We start from the raw sequence: 17,042 nt of genomic DNA, 5'->3' as shown, positions 1-17,042 counted from the left end.
CCGCGTAAATTCCGGAATCCGCGTAAAAAAACGCGTAAATTCCGAAATCCGCGTGAAAAACCGCGTAAATTCCGGAATCCGCTTAAAAAAACGCGTAAATTCCGGAATCCGCGTAAAAAACTGCGTAGAAAGCGACCTTAGTGTTTTTTGCTCACTCACTCCCTTTTGACACTGGTCGTTGCTATCGTATTCTTTTGAAATTTCATCGATCGAGAACCTTGTGCAGCGCTGGCATTGGGTTTTCAAATTCGTGCACGCGATCCTTCCCGAAATCCGGAAGTTCAGCCATTATTTTTTAGCATCATCAACAAAAGAAAAATGTGATTCGTTGCTCTGTGCAGTTAAATCATAAAACGCAAACGAGAAATAATTGTTTGTTATGGATCTAATGGAATCAGATTTAGATTTGGATTCCGATTTCGAGTTCGAAAGTGCTTTAATCACAATCTTCAGTAAGCCATCGAGAACAAGCAGGAGTCGGGTGGCGAATTTTGCCATCGACGTAGTTGATAAATGTTCGGATATACGGAAAAAGTGTTTTGACAGCATTATGCTTACACCGCGCATGGTCTCACGTACACCAACGCAAGGTTTTAGATCGTAGATCGAAATCGTTTTTTTATTCCACTCGAAAGTTGGCACTAACCCCGTTGAATAAAGATATTCGCTATTAAATCTCTACGAATTTTCTTTGATTTTTAAATTGAAAAATTTACTTATTTTCAAATTTTCACTAACTGGCAAGTAGTGCACATAAAATGACACTTCTGCTTCTGGAAAATATAACCCTGGTAGAGCACAAAATGATATTTCTGCTTCTATGGAAAATATAACCCTGGTGCTTATTACGGGAGTCACTTCACGGTGAAATATATTTCACTTTCACGCTCACTTCACTTTTTGAGACCTATTCCCGATTCCACCTCAAGTGAGGTGACAAAAATCACCTCCGTGAAGTGAGATTGACAGTGAAGTGAAATAAAGAATAGGACAAGTGAAATGAGCGAGTTTTCCAGCTCAAAAAAATTAAGTCCCGGAAAGTCGATTGAGCTGAATTTTGTATGAGAATATTTTTCGACAAGAGGAAACTTTTGAGCCCTACCACTAAACGAAATTCGAAGGTATATTTTTCTCTTACGTTCCACCGGCCGCAGCTCAAAAATTTGTAAGTCCCAGAAAGTCGATTTTTTTCAAGTAAAAAAAAAGATTAGCCTTGTTACTGGAAAGTAAATCCCATATATTTTATCACTAGATTACAAATCAATAGATTTTTAAACTTCCCTATCTTCGTGAAATCATTTCACCGTTCAAAATGGTCTTGTGGAAAAAATAACCCTGGTTCATCTGTATGGATCACCAATGGTCTGTGCCAAAAGTAGGGAAACCCTGGTTCACGTGTTATGACAGGGATGCCAAATGTGAGGACATGTCCTAATTTCGAAGACATTAGACCTAGTGTGAAGAAGTGGAAGCCTAATAGTCGGTGGATAAACCGCACCCGATTTAATGTATTAAGTGGAATTTTTGCTGCTTTCAATGGAAACCGTGATTACACATTTCTTATGTGTAAATACATTTTTTATGGGAAGTGAAGACTTTTGGAAAATGACTTGGCATCCCTGTGTGATTTCTTGACGGCAGGGTTTGTCCTAAAAATAAAAAAATAAAAAAATGGTAAAATTCGAAATCGATTTTTTAAACAGTTCTGCTGTTTAAAATAAAAAAAGTCAGTGGAATATATATTTTCTTTGCCATTTTTCATAAAAAAAAAATTAAATTCATACAAACCTCTAAAACATCCTATTGACTTATTTCCAAATAAATATGGCTATAGATAAATAAGGACTCGTTGTTCGTTCTTAGTACAATGTGCATTTTCAATGAGTAAGACATTTTGTGTAAGCAATTTCAATAAAATTTTGAAGCCATGATTAATTTGGGGAAAAAAATGGTAAATTCATCTCTTGTTATCGTCTTGTTTAGGGCATCCTAAACAGTGCGGTACCATTTGTGTTGTTATGGCGACTGTGTACAGCATGGCTATTTTGCTCACTCACCCGTTTTCACACCGGCCGTTGCTATCGTCTCAGTTTGACGTTTCATCTAGCATAAACCTTTAGCAGCGCTGTTATCGGGCTGCTAAATTTGAGAGTGCGATGCTTCCCGGATGCTCGGCTACTATTTCTCTAGCGCGTTTAGCAGCGACCGGTACGGTATGTAGTGATGATAGAGCGCTGCCAAACGGGGTATAGAAGCGCAACGTTAAGGATGCCCTTAAAAGCCTCTATTCTGTGATGTCTTTTCATTTCTGCATTGAGTAATTTTACCTTCACAAAAGACTATAGATTAGTTAGCGTGCACATCGTTTGTGAAGTTTTCAATATTTGTAAACAAAAACATATAACCGCAGTTAATTTGTTGCATACAGTTTTGTTCAAAATTTCTTACGCTAATGCCGTTTAAAGCTTGTAATTTATAACGTTCAAAACCACTAACAAAACAATTCAGTAGGTGTCATGGCAGCGTTCAATTTATCCACTTTCCCGGAAGTCTGTCGGCTCTGTCTACAATCGAAGCACCCGGACGAACTTATTTCGATAGAAACCGAACGTCCCCCGTACAATACAAAAATGGTAGATTTGTTGGAGGAACTAACGTTCAAAATACCAGCGGTAAGTGTTGATTGTTTAATCAAAGTTCAATAGTATAGACTAAGTTTTGCAGAGCGCAGTCCACTATTTTCCATCTGAGGTATGTGCTATGTGTTTGGAAGTGTTCGATTTTTTCTGCAAGTACAAACACAAAATTCAGCAGATTCATCGATTTCTGTTGGCTTTCGTTGAGGTCAAACTGGGCAAAACTGAACCCCTAAAGCAGTTGTTTCAAGAGCATGGTGAATCTTTAGAGGTTTTGTTTAAAGACCTGGATATCTGTAATCGAGATGTACTACAAGTGGAAGATATACTTGAGGAATATTCACACTACAGAATAGCTTCACTTCCGATTGTAAAAATCGAAATCGATGCAGAAGAAGAGCAGGAGGATGGAGGATCACATGAACAGCTATGTAATGTGGAGATTCTTGAATGTAACAAAAATGAGAAGGATTTTATGGGTTCTTGTACTGAAATATCGGAAGAGGTAAAAAAAGAGATAGCTAGAACGTCACCCATTTCATTGCAAGAACTGCCACCAGATGATGAGGACATGGTTTACAATAGATCTGATGATGCGGACGACTTGGCTGATGATACAACATTAGATATTGCTACTCAAGATGAACAGGTGGAACATTGTTCTGGAGATGCAATACCTGTTCGAAGACCGAGTGCCTTGAATTGTGATAAATGTTGCTTTAAAACTCGTCATCAAGAAGCACTTAATGCCCATCGTAGACGCCATGTACTGTACGACCATATGGATGGAATTCATTGTTCTAATCCGTCGTGCTTGAAAGCGTTCCCTGATCAGCAGCAGTATGACAAGCATCTCAAAGAAGGCGTTCACAAGCAACATGTCTGCGATATTTGTGGAGCATCGTTGAAGCACAAATATTCGCTGGAGGTTCACCTGGCGCGTCATGCAGGAATACCGCAGTTTCAGTGCCAATACTGTTCTTCACCGTTCTACACCAAGACGGAAATGCGAAATCACATCACATCGATTCACACTGCTGGAAAAATCTGTGAGTGTTCCAAGTGTGGAGCAGTGTTCAAAAATAATAAGCTGCTCAAACAGCATCTGGAGTCTCACGTGGAGGCTCGTAACTTTAAGTGCAGTACATGCGATTTCGCTTTTAAAACGGTACATCATCTGAGGCGACATGTCGCTACCGTCCACCAGGAAGTGCGGTTCCACTGCGAACGCTGTGAGATGTCGTACGGACGGAAGGACAAACTGAGGATGCACATGGAGCGGGAACATAATGTTAGTGCAATATTGGTTATTATTCTCCATTGTACGAAGTTTTACTTTTTCAGGTTCAATCCTACTTTTACTGTGACATCTGTCTGCGATCATTCAATGGCGAGTCGGCTCTTGAGAAACATAAAGGTCATCACGCCGCACCAAAACCGTTGGAATGTGGCGTGTGTCTTATCGCTTTCGAGGACAGCCCGTCATTCGAGCAGCATCTTTGCATTAGCTACCGACAAGACTATATATGTTGTGGAAGAGATTTTAAGTTTCATGTACACTACAATCGTCACATGATTAAGGAACATGGGGTGCATTCGAACGTGCGGGTTAAGCCGAAAAGTGGACAGTTGATCGGACAAATGCGGGCTAATCGGAGACAACGGCTGATACGTTGTCGGAGGTGCGCGGAAATTTTCCAATCTGTAGCGGAACGCAAACAGCATAACGTTAGTTGTAAAAAGACGCATAAGTTGAAGAGTGCTGCTGCTGTAGTTTCGACCAAGAGGCGGTCTAGTGAACCGTCGATACAGGTGAGTGAAATGGGCGAGGAAGAGTACTTGGTAGAAGATGAAGACGATATGCAGATGGACTCGGAATATATTTTAACTGAAGAGACATAATCGAAAACAAAAAAAGCTACAAAGTGTAAACTGATGACTGCCCTGTGAAGTCGTCGTGAACGGGTAACCCACTAAAACAAGTAGTAAGTATTTCTAGGTATACTCATCTTGTACTACACTTGCTGGATTAATGGATAAGGAAACCATTGGGGCTATGTTTTTTAGAGATTTATTTTTAATCAAGAAATTCATTCTATTATAATTGAAAATTTCATAACAATACTTTCTTTCGCAGCTAAAGCCAGCCTAAATCATTTCATTCAAATAAATACACAATAAATAAATTATTAAATATATAAATAAATAAATTATTACAACAAATAGTTTACCGGAAGTGCCTGCGGATTGCGCTCCTGGTAAACTAAAGCTATGACAACAAAGAACTACAACGCGTTTTTTCTCACTCAACCGCGCCGTATTTGGTTGAACTGTGCTATAACGATTGCGACTGGCTTTATTAAATTTGTACATACGAATGATGGTAAGGATGAGTGAATGACACAAGGATGTTTGGATGAAAAATTGCTTGTTTTGGGCTGTAGCGAACCCGCTTGCTCCGGGTTGCTCCGCCAGGTTTCGGCCGTCTCGAGATGCCGAAACGAGCGACAGAGAGCTCCACTAGGGACGGCGATCGCCGTCTTACGCGTATGGCCGCTGCTGATGGTACGCCAAGTTGTGCGGATCGTACGGGTAGTGGTTGGGACTGTTGGGAACCGGGGCGTACTGAACCGGTCGATGGTGGGGATATTCATCCTCCAGACGATCGTTTCGGTCCTGGGAATAGTAGCCATTATCATCGTCACGAAGCCCATGAAGCGAGCGCTTCCAATAACCGCCATTCCATTCGTCGCCATGGTCGTCGTAATGATGCTGATGCTGGGCGTGCTCGTAGTAGATTACCTGTAATAGATTTCCTGTAGTAGAATGGATCAACTAGTCGCTGGCACTTTGGCCGTTTAGGGGGATTGGGACTATTTGATTGGTACTTTTTGTGGCTGTGGCTGCTTCTTGATGTCGAACCAGAAACGGGCGATGTTGATCAGCAAACCGATGGCGGCGATGGCGAAGAATTTAAGCTGCAGGTGGAACGAGAGGATCTTCAGCAGGAGCTCGATCTTTCCCTTCAGTGCTGCTCCCAGCATGAACAGCTTGATGTAGGTCTTCCTCTTCTTTCCCTTCCGTTTGCCTGTTGTTTGTTTTTAGTATTTTTATGTTATGATTATTAAATTTATAGGAAAAAGAAAAAAGATCAATGTTATTAAATCGTAAAATTTGAAGATTTACGATTAGTCACATTTTGGTTAATTATTTTAGCGTAAACTACGACGGATTTTGGAACACTTTGTTATTTGGTTAGAACAAGCAAACGTAAGCATCAAACTATTGTGATTATTGAATGAATGTTACACGATTTGTGAATGCAAAATTACGAAACACAAGTGCATTTGATGCATACTCTGTTATAAAAAGAACAAATCAGTCTAATGTTAGTATTTCAAACTAAGTTAAATCTCATATAAAACATGATTTTCCAATGACTTTGATTTTTTGCATGAATGTTCAAAATGAGTTTAATTTTTTATGGCATGAAATCAGTGATAAGCAATAAAAATGTGTCATGCAAAAACATAACAATCGATCTACAACAACAAAAAAACACACATTAAGAGGCAAGTTTGCAAGCTGAAGGTGGCTTTTTTTCTCATCTAAATCATGCCTTATATGTAAGGGTTCCTGCTCAAATGTATCGTGACGTTTAGCTGAGTGTTCTGTAATATTCTGGTTGAATAAAATAACATTTTTTGAAACGTTAAGTAAACGTATAACAGCACGTTCGCATAATCTTCAAACAACTAAGCTGAACTATTCTGAGTAGACCCATAACATATAGCTATTTTGTTGGTTGTTCCAATGCTCAGTTATTTTCTTACTAATTCTCTGGTTATCGTTTCATTAAAAATGTCTCTGCCTTCTGTCTCACCATATATCATTTACACAACGTCGGGATTCAAACATACGACGTTGGTCTGTTAGTCTAGTTGTATTGTTACTGATATACCCCAACAGACAATTTTGCTGATTTGCTGCTTATTCAAATATTATTAAGCGGATTTTGGCTCAGCTAAAGCCAAAGCTATAACTTAACAAAACTGTTTGCTGAGGCTGAACTATCTCTCTACTAAAAGCAAGTTAACATCGCAGTAAGTATGGACCTGATACATGCTACAATTTGTTGTTATTATTTTTTTTTTCAAGTTAGATTTTCAAAGTTTATTTACTAGCGCATCTACTGGATTGAAAATCATCAAATTAAAACGATATCTCTACTTTGTTCAGCTGATTGGAATTCGTTGCAGAAGATGGCTGCGGAAGCTACGAAGTTTCGAAAGTCCTGTAAACCCTTTCATAGATTTGAAAATTTTCACGGACTATTTTTTTTATTCGAAATTTGTGTAAAAAATCAAAGATTTTCACAACTCTATATCAATACTATACAACTACTTGTTAAAATTACTAGGAGAAAGCTTCTTTTTCTCAATTCTCATGCCAAGTGTCACGTATCAACTGAGCAGAAACCCTGAATGGAACGGTGGATTTCTACAAATGAGATGGAACGAGGTTTCGTCTTGCATGCACTCAATTCTACATCCGGGATCAATGGTTTCTAATGTGTGTAGCCACTTGGAGCTTAGTCTGTTACCGATTCGAGGACGCAATAAGTTTTCTGAACAACCATGGTGGGTACGATTGGTTTCGATTGGCAAAAAAAAAAATCTATAGTTGAAGTCAACTTTGTAGACAGTCATCAGCTGTCTAAAACGGTTAAATTTTGTGTGTTTTCGGTGCGGGTGTAATTTAAACTAAACCAGACCTATTTGGGATGCAAAAAAAAATGTCTGTGGGGGGTATTGAATTTTGAAGAATACAACATATAAAGAAGGGGAAACAACAAATTGTTCTCATAACAAAAGTGTGAACCGTACGGAATCCTCCGCCGCCTCTCTCGCCATCGTCATAGCGACCGACTTCTCTCTCGGCGTCTGACTCCTCGGACTCGAACCCACCTGTAGCTCCAAGGTCATGACTACTTTCAACACCGTAACCTGAATCCGGGCCACCAACTTGCTTGCCTCTACCGTAAGCCTTCTCCGGCCCGTCGTCAAATCCATAATCCACCAAACCATCGGTCAACTCATCGTCGAACCCGACCGCGGAACGTGCTAGACCGTTGGTGCCATTCGTTCCGGTGTTACCTAGTTTCAGGATGTGGTGCAGGTGCTTTTTCGGGCGAGCCACTTCGTCATCGGATTTCTGCTTTTTACTCGTCGCCACACTGAAGCGAAAATGGTTAGGAAACTATTTTCTAATGTCCTATAAGCGTGTTCCGACATACCCGTCTACGCCTTCCGACACGAAGTCCGTAATCGTTCCGAGACCATTCTCGATTTGATTGATCAAGTTGGATGGGATAACCTTCAGTGGTTTCTTGCCGTCTCCCGTCAAGCCACGGTTTTCCGCGCGCTGCAGTGCTTCCTTATCGGCTTCATCTGGAAATGGAGGTGAAATCGACGATAGAAAAATATCAGTAAAAGTACGCGCCAACTAACTTAACTGTTATTGCAGTGCTTGTTTCATGCAAAATGCACCCGGTGTGATCTGATTTGCTAGATTTCCCTGGTGACAGATCTCGCCAGTTAGTGAAAACTTATCATTAGATAGGAATTGAACCGAACGAAACTAAACAGGAATATATTTCAGGTCAGCAAGTATTCCCTTTCAAGTGGCTAACCGACATTGTCGGCCGAACAAGAACAGGTCCCTCTTCCGGCTACCCAGGATGACACATTTTAACCACTTTTACTGGCCTGTCTGAATGCGAGTGCAACGCAAAGAAACTTGTTTTTACAGTTCGGTCTAATTGCGCGATTACGTGCAGATTATCGCATGTGAGTGAGGTTACTTGTTGCGCCTAACCAAAGCAAAAAACAGGGGGTGCTGCAATGGGGTATCATAAATAGCGAACACGGACTTGAACTTGACCGTTTCGGTTGCTTTTCACTTCAGCATATCGCCTCAGTTTTATGGGATGCAGCCGCCGCAAAAGTTGGGCTTACGAACACATCTGTGGGCTGCCAACTGCGAGGCGGTGTTTTTTTTATGCAATAATTGCCACGCTGACAAACGTTTTCACGGAATGAAGTCGGTAAATGTATGTTTGCTAATGGTACGTAGTAAGTAAGTAACTGGAGCAAGCTGTCTGCACGTATGCGGACTTTGTGGGCTTTGCTGGGAGTCTGAAATAGATTACGGATCCGTTGCAGTTACGTTGATTGTCGATGTATTTTTGCGGAGTTTTATTGTTTTTCAGAAAACTATTATATTGAATTGACTGTTTTAGTAATCATTTGAACTCATCAAATTTTGTTTTATTCAACTCAAAGTAGTCTTATCATATTTTATTTTTTCCCGCTATCATTCATTTATTAACCAAGAAACCAGATCTCGTTGAACATGGCTGTACTTGAAAAATTAGAAAAAAAAACACAGGAAAGCTCAAGCTTTTTTTGGTTTTACATATTTTACAATTTTGATCTAATTATGATTTTCTTTCGCAAAATAAGTTTGGTATTGACAAGATTAACGAGAGCAAATAAAAAATTGCCCCAGAGCTCTGGCGAATTCGTTGGAATCACTGAAGACTTCATTGAAGTTTCTTTTTGTTGACAAACAGAGAAACGATGAACCCGGCCAGCATATACTCTGCGGCTTTTCGACGCACTTTTTAAGCTGGCTAGGGGAATTAGAATGCATAGGAATGGTTAGAATGCTATAATCTTTCTTTTCTCCAGCTTGAACTCTAGAACAAAACCTGTGTTGACCAGTATTTTCAATCAAATCAAGAAAGACATGAGTAGTTTTTGAAGTACACTAAGGTCCTTTTTTACGCGGGGGATGCGTTCCAAATTTATATGGGCCCGCGTAAAAAACGACTTTTTTGAGTTGCAAATATAACAAAGAAAACCGTCCTAAAACGTTAAAATCTCGTTTGATATGATAGTGGCAAATCTAGAGACCAAAATTCAAAATCTTAAATTTTGATTATTTACACCAAACATTGTAAATTTTTTTGAAAACTGATATATGATCACTTGTGGCCTAAAACGGAAAACGTGAGTGAAATGAGGTTGATATCTTGTACCGTTTTTGAGTAAAAAAAACCGCGTAGAAAGCGACCTTACTGTACGCTCCTAAACGTAATTTTTCCTTAAAAACTAATTATTTATTATTACATATTTATATTTCTTTTGTACATTAATTATATATTTATCGGTGGGAATGGGAATTGTCATTCGGTTCGGTTGGAATCAATTGTCATTTGAAGCTTTTTGACGTCGCGCTAGAGGGTGTTATGAGACGAGCGGGGTTTGACATGCGGGGCACGATTTTCAACAGATCAGGTCAATTTATTTGTTTGAAGCTCGATTTCGATGGGTGATTTTAATGACAAAGTAAACTCGTTGCTCACTTAATTTCATGAATGCATCTTGAAGCTTTTTTTCTTACCTATCTAATGATGGTGTCAAATTTAAAATTGGTGGTTACGAACTTGCTCAAAAACACGTTTTTCTGATAAAATTCCAGATGACGACGAGATCCAAGATGGCGGACGTTTGTCTTCTACGTCAAATGAAAGCTTTATCATTCTTCTTTAAAATGAAGTGCTGTTTGTAGAGGGTTTAATGACAAATTCGAGAGGAATGGATCCATAAAAAGGATCAAGGATTGCTCAAAATACAATACTTTCTAAAACCATTGGTGTTCGAGGAGTCCTTCATAATGAACTAACCAAAGTGGTTTTCTCATTTTTTCACTACTTTCAATCGTTTAGACATGTCACAAAAGATCAAAAAATTGGTCGCAGTGATAAAATACTTAACACGGAAAAAAAATCATTTAGACACAATAATATCATGTTGGAACGACCTCGTGTCACCAATGGGACGGTTTTTAGCGAAAATGCTCTATGTAAGAAGGTATTGATGATGACATACATGTTCAAATCCAAAACGGGTCGTTTGATAGGTGTGCCATTTTCGGCAAAGTTATAGATAATATTTTGGTTTTCCAAAAAAGTAAACATTCTAAGAAAAGATTTATTTAGTATAAGTTAAAAAAAAGAAAAGTTTATTTTTAAAATTGGTTTTTTTTTAATCTATTTCTTTTCATGAAAACTACAAAAGATTAGCTGAACATTGATGGCTGTCCGACTATGCAGAAATGATTACCCGATCTTGTTCGGGATTCAATATTAGCTCTTGTTGTTATGGTGTCTTAGAAGATACTGAGGAGTCCTCAGTGAGGACTGGTTGAGTTCGAAAATTGATATTTCGTTGCATTGCGAGGTATGTCGAAAATCGTAAATGTGAAAGAATTATACGTTCAGCAAACAATTGAATAAAAAAAGCTCTTTTCATCTCTCTGTTAGTTCCTCTCTTTTTCCCTAAATTAAGTCTCAATCTTTTCCATATCAACCATAACACTTCTCTCTCTATTCCTCTGGGGTCGCTTTTGATTCCTCTTTGTTTTCTTTTCCTTTCATTTTTTTTCTTTTCTCTTTTCCATTTCTCTTTCTCTTTTTTTATCTTTCTCTCTCTATTTCTTATTTTCTCTCTTCTACTCGGTCGCTCAGCCTTAGGGGCCGTTCACATTCAACGTGGAACGAAAAATCGTCATTTTAGACCCTTCTAGTCCTCCCTCGTGGACAAGCGTGGACATTGATAAGACCCCCTTCCCCCATCCCCTTCTTTTTGTCCACGTGGACATTTTGTTACAAAGAAAAATGGAAAGACGTTTGTTTCTGTGGTTTATTTAGTGATTAAGCATAGAAAATGTCAGAAAACGAATAACAAAAATAATTTCAGATTCAGCTCAAAATTATGGCTAGACCAGAAAGGCCATAAATAAAAAAAATCCCATCAAAATTCAGCCTAAAAGGTTTGATAAACGTACCAAAAGGTCAGAAACTGGCAAAGCAGAAATTAATTCCAAATTTTGCTGTAATTTGTTCCGAAGTTGGAAGAGACTAAGCATAAAAACGATTTCGAACTTTGCAGAAAACTTTTATTAACTGAGCAAAATCACTGCGACCAGAGATTAGATCTATTGTAATATTGCCCAAGTGTTTTCTGTACTCCGCACTTCATATTATTGGCAATATCACTATTGAAGTAAGTGATACGCTTATCATTTATATCCGTGCTTGTGTGTAAGTTTTACCTTTCCGTTTCGAGCTTACTACTCTACTATACCGGTCCTCTTTCCCTCCTAACAATATCGCCTAATTACAATTCCCTGGAGAGAATTTTCATACGTTACTCACACCTGAAGAATTCAGATTGAAGGAAAGGTACTTGGTGGGAAGCCTGAGAAACTAAAGTCCTTTGGCAACCAAATGGCCTGATTCTACTAAGATTCGAACCCACGACCATCCGCTTACCAAGGCGGACTCTGTAACCTTGCGACTACGGAGCTCCCCGAATTCCAAATGGGCAATTTCTAAAATCTAATGTTTCCTAAAGAATCAACATCCGGAAACATCTCTAAAATCCCTAAATAATCTTGAATATATTTTAAGTAACTTAAAACATGTTTAGTAAAGAAACTAAAAATCTCAAAACTAATCCAAGGTAAGAAAAAATTAAAAAATCAAAAGGAGTAATAGAATAAAAAATAAAATCTCTGAAAAGAAAAGGATAAAGCAAATTATTGTAATTATTATTATTCCGAACTAACTAAAATGCTTGAGAACGCTCCTAGAATCCAGAAAAAAAAATTAGAAAATGATCTTGGAACAAACTTCAACTCATATTGTGGCGCTCCTGGGGGACGGATTTGAAAGTTTGAAATTTTGTTATCTTCACCTATGTATTTTTGACATCCCGTAAAACGACTGTATTTTGTAAACAATCCACATGGAACAAAATATTGTGCACAGTTATTTGGAAAATCCATTGTGGTCTCCATCTAGAATGGTTGAACAGCTGAAATTGCCCAGAATCGCGTTATCAAATGGTAAAAGGAAACATTGACAACGATTCGGAAGCCTCAAGCCAATCATCGAAGTGGAACTGTCGACCGGAAACTGCGTGAAAAAATTTTGAAGACCATCAAGAGGAATCCCAATATGTCGGACTGTGATCTTGCCACAAAATTCGGTGCTTTCATAGTACCATGAGAAGAATTTGACTCCGGGAAGGAATTAAGTCGTATCGAGCTAGTAAACAGCCAAACCGGACCATAAAACAGAATAGTGTGGCCAAAATTCGTGCTCGAAAGTTTTACGACCAGGTGCTGACCAAGTTCGACGGGTGTCTTCTGATGGACGATGAAACCTTTGTAAAAGCTGACTTCGGGCAAATCACAGGTCAAAAACTTTACTTGGAATCGGGTCGGGATGCTCCAGCCAAATTTAAATTTGTTTTTTTTTCGACAAATTTGCACGAACATTGTTTTGATTTGGCAGAGCATTTGTATCTATGGCAGAGAAACGAAAGTACGACAATGACGTTGGGACTGTACCAAAAAAATGGCTCCAAAAACGTATTTTGTCGTTCATTCGATCGTACGATCATCCCGTAATGTTTTGGCCAGGTTGGGCGAGCTGTCATTGCGCCAAAGTCGTTCAAAAATGGAATGCAGAGAAAGGGGTCCAGTTTGTTCCGAAAGACCTCAACCCTCCCAATTACACCCCGTTCCACCCTGTTGAGAAATACTGGGCAATCAAGAAGAGGAGACACACGCCAAAGAAAAAAGTTTTCGAAGACATCAATCAGATAAAGATCTCTGGTGGAATAAGATAGAAAAAAACGTTGGAAGAAGAAGATGTGCTCCGCCTAATGAGCTGTATTACAGGAAAAGTTCTAGAATTCCTTCGAAAGAACCTTTCCAGAAATAAAAGAGGTCACAAATAATTCCAAATTTATCTAACTGACAATGACTCTAAAACCAGAATATCTCTGGAATTTTTATTATAAGCCAATGTATATTTTGGCAGATTCCTTTTCTTTTGACAAAAATGTATTGTCCATGTGAACATTATCATCACCACCTCCCCCTCTCGTGGACAAGCGTGGACATTTGAATTATTATAACAGTTCACATCATTGGAACGTAATTCTATTCCGCTAACAAAAAGATGACTGGTTTGAGATTAATTCACCATCTTCAATCTACAACAATTCAGTAGCTTCCGCTGTGCATAGATCGTCAACGGGTCCGGTTACGTCCTTACGGTCGATTTGGGAAGGAAAGGAGGAAGTGAGACCACGTTTACCTCTGCATCTCTAACAACTGTACCGGAAAAGCAATTTACTTTGTCACCGTGGTAAGTGACGGTTTTTTATACTTTTACACGCTTATATATAGACTTTGCTGCCCTTTTTTACCGAGCCTCGTTATTTACCTTACCAAGTATCTGCAATAAAAACTGCCTGAACAGGTATTCATTAAACTGTGTGTGATTTTAGTCTGCAATTCAGTGTGAGAGAAGGATCAAATATTGGGATGGGAGGGAGCCTGAGAATGAACCCATGTGACATCAAAAGGTCTGATTCTACTTAAGCAGGTATTAGACGAAGCGAATATTTGCTATTTTTGGTACGATTTTTATTTGCACAAAATAAATTCCGTACCAAAAATAGCAAATATTTGCTTCGTGTAATACCTGCTTTAGATTAGAACTTATGACCAAGGATGGAATAAATCGTATCGCATAACAATCATTCGGGTATCATTTCTGAACGTGCTATTCATAAGCGTTTAATCCCAGCAAACCATCGCTATTAAAAATTACACATTCTCACGCATGCAAGAGACAACTTAGATCAAAGAAATATATGGTGGCTTTCCTTGATGATTTTGTTTCAGTATTGCCTGCTGTAGGCGGAGCGAGCAACATATAGCGAGTGTTTCACGAAAGAATCCTAAACCATTGCCCTCGGGCGATCGCAACGATTCTTTCAAACGTTGGTTGCTTGTTGGCGGAATTCGGCTACTATACGTCGTGCTTTCACCGTGATATTCTTCGATGATTCATAATGATTTCAAATATCAAGCAGTCAAGCAGTGATCATACCTACTTGCTCCAGTGACCAAACATTTGAACGCAATCTAACGTTCATTTGGATTCATAATTTTGTATCACTTGCGATAATCTCTCAAAGATTTTTCGCGATACTGTTGAATGCAAGTGATCTTGGATACAATAAATATTATCGTGTTTGAATCATTCAGTCTCCTTCTATGGTATTCGAAACACTTAGAAGCGAAAACAATCAGCAGCGTTTCCTGCTTCAAAATTGCATATTTTCCCAAATTATGGAAAAATGCAAAAATTACTCCCATTTTTAAACCGGATAAGAACCCAGCTGAAGTTTCAAGTTATCGACCAATCAGTTTGCTTTCTTCAATAAGTAAACTGTTTGAGAGAATTATTCTTAACAGAATGATGTCACACATCAACGAAAATTCAATTTTTGCAAATGATCAGTTTGGATTTCGCCATGGGCATTCCACAACTCATCAATTGCTCAGAGTTACTAATATGATACGAGCTAACAAATCTGAAGGTTATTCCACTGGAGCTGCTCTTTTAGACATAGAAAAAGCATTCGACAGTGTTTGGCATAAAGGTTTGATTGCGAAATTGCAAACTTTTAATTTTCCAATTTTCCTAATCAAAATTTTAAAAAATTATCTTACTGATCGAACTCTGCAGGTTGTCTATCAGAATTCAAAATATGATAGATTTCCTGTCAGAGCAGGTGTACCTCAAGGTTCAGTCTTGGGTCCAGTCCTGTACAACATATTCACTTCAGATCTTCCTGATTTGCCTCCAGGATGCACAAAGTCATTGTTCTGCGATGACACAAGCATTTCCATAAAAGGAAAAAGTCTTCGTGTCATATGCAGTCGATTGCAGAAAAGTTTAGATATTTTTTCTTCCTACTTGCAAAAGTGGAAAATCTCTCCCAATGCTTCTAAAACTCAAATGATAATTTTTCCGCATAAGCCTAGGGCTTCTTTCCTCAAGCCAAACAATAATCACGTTGTCAAGATGAATGGGGTTATTTTAAGTTGGTCCGACAAGGTTAAGTACTTGGGACTAATTTATGATAAAAAACTTATTTTCAAAGAGCACATTGAGAGTATACAAGCCAAGTGCATCAAATATACGAGATGTTTATATCCTCTTATTAACAGGAATTCTAAACTTTGTTTAAAGAACAAACTTTTGATTTACAAACAAATTTTTAGACCAGCAATGCTTTATGCTGTACCGATCTGGTCAAGTTGCTGTTCAACAAGGAAGAAAAGAAAGGATTCAGAATAAAATTCTGAAAATGATTTTGAAGCGTCCTCCTTGGTTTGGTACACTCGAATTACATAGACTTACTGGTGTTGCACCATTAGAAGCTATGTCAAATAAAATTATTAACAATTTTCGACAAAAATCGTTGCAATCCTCAATTGCTACGATAAGCTCTCTTTATAGCCAATAAGTTAGCAATTAAGTTAGCTGTAAGTTTACTTCCCCTTTTCTGACAAGTAGGTTTAAATCCCTACGAATGATAAGTCCTAATTGCGAAAGCAAACAAATCCTAACAATTAAAATTACAAATTTCTAACAGTGTTGAGAAGTCACCATTTGTGATTGGACACACATACTCATTATTTACTAATATTTATCATAAATACTTAAGCTACTAACAAATCCCCCCTTAAAAAAAAAAAAATCAGCAGCGTTTCTATGAAAAACTTGTACGCAAGTGAAAATAATTGGACGATACATGATGAATCAAAGAACACATTTGCATGGAATATTGCTAGTGAATGAAAATTTCCATGCTTGCTTATGACAATTCGCTTGTCAAAACGAAATCTGTAACCCCGATGCTGTGGGCTCCCAACTGTGAAAAAAATCGGTTCTTTCTTTTCGAAGCTCAACACCATTTAATTGTGATCCTATTGCTATTTTCGATTTAATTTTCAAATTTCAGTAGAAATGATTCAATTTCAATTTTTTACGCTAAGGGATAGAGCAAATTCGATAGTGATAAAGGGGTGTCTCACCCATATAGAATAGAACTTCACTACGTCACGCCACAAAACTAAGTATGTGTTAAGTAGAGTAATTTCACAAAAAATTGCTCAATTTGTTTATTTTTTTAATTGTCATATTTGATCTGGTTGAAACTTTATACAGGCTAAAGATGTAAATTTAATTGTAATTTTTCAAAAGGACCTATCTAACATTGAGAGACTCTCTTTGTTTACTTTCTCTTTGATCAATAACTATGTTATATTTTCCATATTTCATAACACTCAATGCATAGTTAGCAAGACAGTATAACAATCTCTCGATTAAGGGGAAGAAAGCTTGGAAAATACTTATAACGACGACGTAATTAACGAAACAAAGTGAGAGAGGAGAGAATCTGTCAT

At 38.2% G+C, this 17,042-nt stretch overlaps 2 protein-coding genes across 6 annotated transcripts in view; one reads left to right on the top strand and one right to left on the bottom strand.

Moving 5' to 3' along the window:
* Positions 1–2,369: 2,369 nt before the first annotated feature.
* LOC129724188 (zinc finger protein 90-like) lies at positions 2,370–5,065 on the top strand. The gene is made up of 3 exons (XM_055678873.1): positions 2,370–2,672; positions 2,725–3,927; positions 3,981–5,065. Exons 1-3 carry the CDS (start codon positions 2,517–2,519, stop codon positions 4,536–4,538), a joined length of 1,917 nt encoding a protein of 638 aa, XP_055534848.1. The 5' UTR covers positions 2,370–2,516; the 3' UTR covers positions 4,539–5,065.
* Positions 4,692–17,042, bottom strand: part of LOC129724189 (uncharacterized) — a 37,854-nt gene continuing 25,503 nt past the window's right edge. Inside the window, exons 3-6 of one of the 5 annotated variants that reach the window (XM_055678874.1) lie at positions 7,933–8,086; positions 7,523–7,872; positions 5,525–5,724; positions 4,692–5,438 (exon numbers count right to left, since the gene is read on the bottom strand). In XM_055678874.1, the coding sequence (XP_055534849.1) occupies positions 5,178–5,438; positions 5,525–5,724; positions 7,523–7,872; positions 7,933–8,086 (965 nt within the window). In that variant the 3' untranslated portion in view covers positions 4,692–5,177. Of the gene's footprint in view, positions 5,453–5,524; positions 5,725–7,522; positions 7,873–7,932; positions 8,087–17,042 lie in introns of all 5 variants that reach the window. The other 4 variants (XM_055678875.1, XM_055678876.1, XM_055678878.1 and 1 more) reach the window with 4 other exon arrangements.

The sequence above is a fragment of the Wyeomyia smithii genome, chromosome 2 (assembly GCF_029784165.1).
Source record: "Wyeomyia smithii strain HCP4-BCI-WySm-NY-G18 chromosome 2, ASM2978416v1, whole genome shotgun sequence".
In the NCBI taxonomy this organism is placed as follows: domain Eukaryota; kingdom Metazoa; phylum Arthropoda; class Insecta; order Diptera; family Culicidae; genus Wyeomyia; species Wyeomyia smithii.
The sequence above is the reverse complement of the archived record's forward strand: the minus strand, read 5'-3'. Positions and strand labels throughout refer to the sequence as shown.

Bases quoted from the DNA above. Each gene is read 5' to 3' on its own strand.
- LOC129724188 (XM_055678873.1), top strand. From the start codon at position 2,517: ATGGCAGCGTTCAATTTATCCACTTTCCCGGAAGTCTGTCGGCTCTGT. The intron at 2,673-2,724 runs GTAAGTGTTGAT...TAAGTTTTGCAG, and splicing joins TAACGTTCAAAATACCAGCG to AGCGCAGTCCACTATTTTCC. The intron at 3,928-3,980 runs GTTAGTGCAATA...TTACTTTTTCAG, and splicing joins ACATGGAGCGGGAACATAAT to GTTCAATCCTACTTTTACTG.